The sequence below is a fragment of the Elephantulus edwardii genome, unplaced genomic scaffold (genome assembly GCF_000299155.1).
Source record: "Elephantulus edwardii isolate Elephantulus edwardi_28Jun2011 unplaced genomic scaffold, EleEdw1.0 scaffold00059, whole genome shotgun sequence".
NCBI classification, from domain to species: domain Eukaryota; kingdom Metazoa; phylum Chordata; class Mammalia; order Macroscelidea; family Macroscelididae; genus Elephantulus; species Elephantulus edwardii.
The window spans coordinates 12,697,514-12,705,212 of record NW_006399809.1 but is presented as its reverse complement, the minus strand read 5'-3'; the positions used below and the strand labels follow the sequence as shown (position 1 = coordinate 12,705,212).

General features: G+C 36.7%; 1 protein-coding gene across 2 annotated transcripts in view; it reads left to right on the top strand.

Moving 5' to 3' along the window:
• The window catches only part of LOC102848666 (neuropeptide S receptor-like), a 304,971-nt gene that overhangs the window by 263,941 nt on the left and 33,331 nt on the right, over positions 1-7,699 (top strand). For both annotated transcript variants that reach the window (XM_006887597.1, XM_006887598.1), the window contains one exon: positions 4,667-4,743. In XM_006887597.1, the coding sequence (XP_006887659.1) occupies positions 4,667-4,743 (77 nt within the window). The remainder of the gene's footprint in view (positions 1-4,666; positions 4,744-7,699) is intronic.

The window sequence follows — 7,699 nt, the reverse complement described above, 5'->3', positions numbered from 1 at the left end:
AACAACAACAACAGTCTGATGTCCTACGGGTAAGGAACTACACTACCAACTCAGAAGCACGCAGTTCAAATTCACCAGCTACTCTATAGAAGAAAGATGGGAAATCTCCCATGAGATTTACTACCTCTGAAAATCCACAGAAGAGTCAGCTCTGAGTCTGTTCCAACTCAAAGATACATAATTACAAATATCATGAGAAAAAGATGGGAGGTGATGACAGGGTCCAAACTCCTAACACACATGACATTAGTAGGGCATGCCGAATGCACGTTATACCATTTTTCAGAGGGGGTGAGGCCAAAATGGCTGTTTATAAAATTTTTTATGTTTCAAAGGAAAGTTATCACTTATCTCTGCAGTTATTTGTAACAACACACACATACACACATTTTTTATAAGCCAGTTTTATATGTATCAATAAGCCTACAATTCTTACACTCCATCCTATTTTTTTTTAAATTTTTGGAGAAGAGTGTTGAATACCCCTTGAACTGAGAAAAGAATTAACAAGTATTTCTTGGAGAAAGTTCAACCAGGGTGCTCCTTGCAGGCAAGGATGGCAAAGCTTTGTCTCACATTTTTTGGACATGTTGTCAGTAGGGGTCAATCCTTGGAAAAAGACATCATGATTAGAAAGGTAAGGATCAGCAAAAGAGAGGAAGATCTTCAAGGAGGTGGATTGACACAGTGGCTCTAACAATAAACTCAATTCTATCAGAAATGGTTAGGGTAGCAGGATTGGATATTGTTCAGATCCATTGTTCAGAGGGTTGCTTTGAGTGATATTTAATTCAACAGCACCTAACTACAGTAACAATGTAATCTGGTGGGAGTTGTCATTATTATCTAATTGCAATCATACCATTTTTCCTCTACTTTTTATTGTGATTTGAGTGAAAATTTATAAAGCAAATTAATTTTTCATTCAACCATTCATATGCATTTTGTGCAGTAACATTCAGTTCGATACCCAAAATTTAATCTGACTTTTCCCACTTCTTCCCTGTTATTTGATTTCCATTAATCCTTCTATACGTTTCTGTATATAACAAATATGGAATGAAGGTTTGTTTGAATGGTCTCTCCTGGCATTCTGCCTTTCTTTGATGATATTGTGCTAATCGTCTGCCCTTCCCCTTCCCCCGTCTTAATGTTTATGCCTTATGTATTTATTCATTTTTACTCCGCTCTCCACCTTTCATGCTTGTAAGGGTAGAAGGTCAGAGAAAGAGAGGAAGATCGTCAATGATATATTAACACTGCAAATGTGGCAATGATGTCATATATGTCAGAGATGATGGATGAGGTTGGCTCGGGACTTTGCAAGGTTCAGAGCCACCATTCAAAGGGTCGCTAGGAGATATAGCCTTCTAGACAGCATATAAAAACAATTCCCTCACTTGCCATCGCTGATAACCATCCAAGACAGATTTTTGTTTTGTTTTGTTTTTTTAATAAGGGAGGAGCTCTGGTGGCCTAGCCGCTCCTCCGGAGAAGGATGGACAATCTCCTATGCAGTCAACTGCCTCTTAAAACCCACCAGAGGTAAGGGAGTTCTGGTGACCAAATGGCAGGAAGCTGCACTACAATCCCAGAGGTGTGTGGTTCAAATCCACCATATTCTTTGCCGGAGAAGGAAGGACAGTCTCCTCCTGTACCAGCCAGATCTGATTTGACGGCACATGCACAAAAAATAATAAAATTAAAAAACAAAAACAAAAACAACCAGAAAACAAAACCCACCAGAGGGTCAGCTATGGGTTGGTGTCAACTCTAAAGTACACAACAACAAACCTTTCCTTAGTTTTCTATATCTCTTTCTGTGTGTCTCTACTTCTTTCTGTCTGCCTCTTTTTTGCTCACAATAAAAGGGTACTTCTCTTTTTCCTGCCTATTTGTACATACGCTTTGATTTGCCAACCAATCAGAACTGACTCATAGCTGACCCTCCAGTGGGATTTTAGAGGCTGTAAATCACAATGGGAAGCGATAGCCCATCTATCTCTCATGAAGTTCAGTGACAGATTCAAACTGCCAGAGAGGCACTACTTTTGAGTTAGTAGTCCAATTCCTTACAGATTATGTTATCCAGATTATGCCATCAGAACCTATACTTTGTCTTTTTTGTGCCTGATTTATATCACTCAGAATAGTTTCCTCCAAATTTATCCATGTTAGAAAGTGTCCTACCAATTTTTTATCATTTTTTAGTTTTGCATACTATTCTCGGATGTTAATTTACCTTAGCTTCTTTGACACTTGGATTATTTCTATCTCTTTGCTATTATAAAGCTATAAATAAAGATATAGTAAACGTTGAGTATGGATTTATCTGTTCATGTAACACTTTCATTTGGGGGGGCACATACTTTTTGTAGAAGATTACTAGATCAAATGGCTTTTTCTTAAATAAAATTTTTTATTATATACTGGTTTACTTACAAACTTTGTGTACATTGTTTTCACATTGGATCTTTCTCCTTTCCTTTATCTATCCCTCCCTCCATCCATCAAATTGTGTGACCCTATGATTAACCACCCCTTTCCCCCCACCCATCCTCACCCCTCTGCTCCTCCCTCCCCCCCTGGATCCTCATACACATTCTACAATAATAGTCTAGTATATACTATTCAAATGATATTTTTATCCTGAACTTTCTAGGAAGTGTCAAACTTCTTCCCATAATTGATGCATTCTACATTCCACTAGCAGATGAGTGTTCCAATCTCTCCACATTCTCACCATCATTTTCTGTTTGCTGTAGTATTAAACTTTGCTATTGTTGCCAGAATGAGATGATATTTCACTATTGTTTTGATTTACATCTCTCTGCTAGGTAATGACCTTGAGCAGTTTTTCATGTGTCTATTGGCCATCTCAATGTCTTCTTTGGTGCAATGTCTTTCCATGCTCTCTGCTCATTTCATAATTGGATCATATAGTTTTGTCTTCACACAGTATAAGCAGGAATTCTTTTCTTTGCTGCTACACAAATAATCACTAACTTTGTAAAAATTTTCTGATTTTTTTATCCACAATATCGTGGCAATTAGTATTCACCAGCTAAGGGGTTTTTAAAAAATAAACTAGTAATTAAAAGGAAAAACAAGAGAACATTCTTTAAAAACTTCTGCTCAGTTACTAAAAATATAATTAATAATGTAATTCAAAGTGAAGACTTTACAACTTTATTAGTATTCATATAATTGAAGAAGTATTACACTTAAGAAACTTACATATATACCACATATTATTTGATGATTAAAAATGACAATATACATTTGAAGGGTTCTAGATGATTGGTACAGATGAAGGATCTTGGGTTTATAGTGTGAGGGGAGATGACACTATTTTAACTGGAGTACACAAAACCTAGGTGCACTATTACAATGCTTAAGACTTTTCTTCTTTATATACATGATAAGGAAATAATTGTATTCTTAATCAGCAAGGTACTAAGGTCATAGTTATAATACATCATTAGCATTTCATGTGATAATAATTTTTATCTTGATTTCATTTACACTTAAAAATATTCAATCCAGGGTGAAGAATAGATGCAGTAATAATTTTTGGTTTTGTGGAATTTTTTTATTGTTGTTTTGCTTTGTATTGCTTTGCTTTTTTTTTTTTTTTTTGCTTTGCTTTTAATGTAAGCATGTGTACTCCAGGAGAGTCTTGTGGTAGAAATGTGGGGAGGGGAGGTTGGAAATACTCCAGAAAAACCCTCAGCTTTCCTGCAGTACTCAGAGGACCACTGAGCAGAACTGGAAAAAGCAATAAGATGGTAGAGGCCTGAGTACCATCATTAATTAAGCTGTATTCTTGGAGGTCATTAAAGGCAATTGGTGCTTTGTTAGTTACTGCACACTGTAGCTCAGATGTTTTTTAACACCAGTGATTCTCAAAAGAGATAGCTGTACAGCTTTAAAAGTGAGAAATGTTTTGTATAAAGCTTTTAGTCAAGGTACTTTACATAATTGAAGTATAAAATAACATTTTTAAAGGTTGTAGATTTTTGTGTTTGTCAAAAAAAGCCATAAGATATGAAATTTTATGATGCTTTTGCATCATTAACATTGCTTTTCTGTTAGGCACAAACTAAATCATGCAAGAGTGAGTATGATACAAACATTACAGAAGAAAGTGAGGGAGGGTAAAGTTATCTTTGTAAAATTTCTTCTCATTTTCAAGCACTGTGCTTGACTGACTCATTGAATATTATTGAATTTGAAACTCTAACTGGAAGTTTGGGATTAACCAAATCATTGTACTACCCATTAAGCTAGGTAAACACCAATCTCCTACAACCAACAAGTGATAGAGCTAGTTATAAACCTGGGTCTTTCTTTCGATTCCACAGCTCATGTTCTTAGATTCTAATTGCAGGTATACTTCTGACTACCTGAGTTAGCTCATGGAAATCATTTAACTTCACAGGTCCAATTTCGTCGCTTCAGGAAGTAGCTACATCCAAATGATCTTTCCAGCCCCTATGTCTCAGTCTGCTGTGAATATATAAACAACCAGTATATGTGGCAGACGTGGTCAAGAGATCTCCTCCTTCACATCTCACCAACAAGAATATGAGAATTGTTCTCTCTCTGAACCCTCATGGAAGGGATCCACCTGTCATTCTAATGTTGTGTTTGGTCCTTTCTACAGCGTCATCTATGGCATTGTGATCCGGACTATTTGGATTAAGAGCAAAGCCCATGAGACAGTGATTTCCAACTGCTCAAGTAAGTGTCTAATAGGCATTACCCAATTCTGGGCTAATTTTCATGTGCAGAGATTGTCTTCTAGCATCTATGAACTTGAGCTTCCTAATTCATTTGCTATAAAGAGATGTATACATGATTAAAGGTGTGAAGGAAGCAGGAGTTGCAGGGAGAGGGGAGGGGAAAGGAAAGAGAACAGAAAAAATGAGGAAAAATTTAAAAGGGTCCGAATTTAAAATTAGCGATATTGAGTGTAATAGTTTCACAGTCACACATTGAAATAAAGGGGCCTGGTGGAACAATAGTTAACTGTTCCACTGATAACATAATGGTTGTGTGCAGACCCCCAGAAGAGAATGTCTGTGAGTTTGAACAATCAACCTTTCAGTCATCAAGCCCATGTTTAACCACTACACCTCCATAGCTCCTTAAATTATTATATAGTTTATACCTACTATCATAGAAAGACACTCACAATGTAGTTGATTAAAAATTAAAAGAAATTGTACAAGATTTTATATATATAATTATATAATATATATATATTTTTTTAAACATGTTACTTTGATTTATTATGAACTGTACATTTTGGCCAATCCAGAGTATTATACTTTATTCATTGATTAAAAAGCTTCCTTTGAGTTTATTCTTAGCGGATCTGTTGCTGTGATTACAATACGTGCAACTACATAAATATAACATTTACTAATTTTTATCTTAAAAGCTACACTTAAATTTAAAAGCTGAACTGCACTTTTCTTCCTCCATCTCCAGGTAAATTATAAAGTAGGAAAAATGTGATAAAGTATAGTAAAAGTATTCTTATAATACAATTTGATAAAGTAAAAGAATTAACTCTTATTGAATAAAATGTCCAATAAATACCACAGGCATAATTGTGAGTCTTCTGTTATCAAACTCACAAGAAAATCATATCATTTTTATAATAAAGCAGATAATAAATCCTGAAAGATTGTGACAAAGTATATCTCTTGTTAGGTAGAACAAAAGAGTAAAAGTGTTATTAAAAATAACCTCAAACTCAACTTTGCCTCCAAGGAGCATTCTCTTGCCCTTTTCCCAACACATAACTGTTCTTTTGGTGGTCCATGGGATATTCAGCACTTTTCTCCAACACCACAACTCAAATACATAGTTTCTTCCTCTGTCATGCTATTCATTGTTTGGCTCTTAGATACACAGCAGGTGATTAGAAAGACTGTGGCCTCAATCAGGTGTACCTTAGACTGACATCATTGCTTTTCAGGCCGCTGATTTTCATGATGTTCTACATCTCCTCCTTACTGCTGATATCAAGGATATAGACTGAGTATCAAAGCAAGATAAAATTGTTGACAATTTCAATCATTTCTTCATCTATCATGATGTTGCCCATCAGTCCAGTGGCAAGGATTTTGGTTTTCTTGATATTGAGATGCAATCCACGTTGAAGACTATAGTCCTCGATCCTCTGCAGTAAGTGACTGAGGTCATTCTCACTTTCAGCAAGCAAGGTTGTGTCATCCATAAAACATGGGCTATTGATGAGCCTTCCTATAATCCTGATGCATACTCTGATGAACAACTTTCTCAATTTTAAACCATGCAGCGTTCCCCTGCTCTGTTCGTATAACAGCCTCTTGGTTTAAAGTACAGATTTCACTATTTATGCTTTATTGACTATGCAAAGGCACTTGACTGTGTGGATCACAACAGGTTATGGCTAACATTGAGAAGAATAGGAATACCAAAGCACTTAACTGTGCTTGTGCGAAACCTATACCTGAACCAAGAGGATGTTGTACAAAGCAAGGGAACACTGCATGGTTTAAAATTAAGAAGGGAGTGCATCAGGGTTGCATCCTTTCTCCATATTTATTCAATCTGTATGCTGAGCAAATTATTCTAGAAGCTGGATTTTATGAAGAGGAATGTGGCATCAGGATTGGAGGGAGACTCTTGAATAACGTGCGTTATGCAAATGACACAATCTTGCCTGCTCAAAGTGAAGAGGACTTGAAGCACTTGTTGCGAAAGACCAAAGAATACAGCCCTCAATATGGATTGCATCTAAATGTCAAAAAAATAAAGATTCCTACCCCTTGCCCGATAGGCAACACCATGACAAAGGGAGAAAAGACCGAATTGTCAACAATTGCATCCTCTTGGAACCACAATTAACACCCTTGGTACCAGCAGTCAGGAATCAGGAGACATATTGTACTAAGTCTGGAGTTAGGAATCTCTCCAAATTACTGAGGAGTATTGATGTCAGTTTAAGGGCTAAGGTGAATCTAATTGAGGCCACACATACTTCAGGCACGTTGTTAGGAGGAGCTGTTCCTTGGAAAAAGACATGAAGTGCAGAAAGGTAGAGGGCTGGCAAAGGAGAGGAAGACCCTCAACCAAGTGGATTGACATAGTGACTGCTGCAATTGGGTCTGATGTGTCAGGAAGTGTGAGGATGGCACAGCTTAGGACGGGTTCAGACCTGTTGTTCACGGGGTCACTATGGGTCATACTCAACTCAATGGCACCTAACAACAAAAAGTGTTCTAAAATTCCTATTCTTTTCAATATCAACCAGTTTGCTATGATCCAAACAGTCAAATGTCCCTGCACAGTCAACAAAAGAGAAGACAACAAATTACCAAATAACATCATGAATGTTAAAAATAACCAGAAGACATTCTTTTGATATTCTCTGCTTTCAGCCAAGATCTATCTGACATTAGCAACAATATCGCTGGTGCCACGGCCTCTTCTAAACCCAGCTTACATTTTTATCAGTTCCTCAGCAATAGTTTGCTTGTATATGGTATTTATTATATTGTTCAATAATATCCACATGTTGCTGGATCACTTTTCTTGGGAATGGAAATAAATATGGATCTCTTCCAGTCATGGGCCAGGTAGCTATCTTTGAAATTTCCTACCACAGAGTAGTGAACACATCCAGGGCTCCATCTGTTATTTG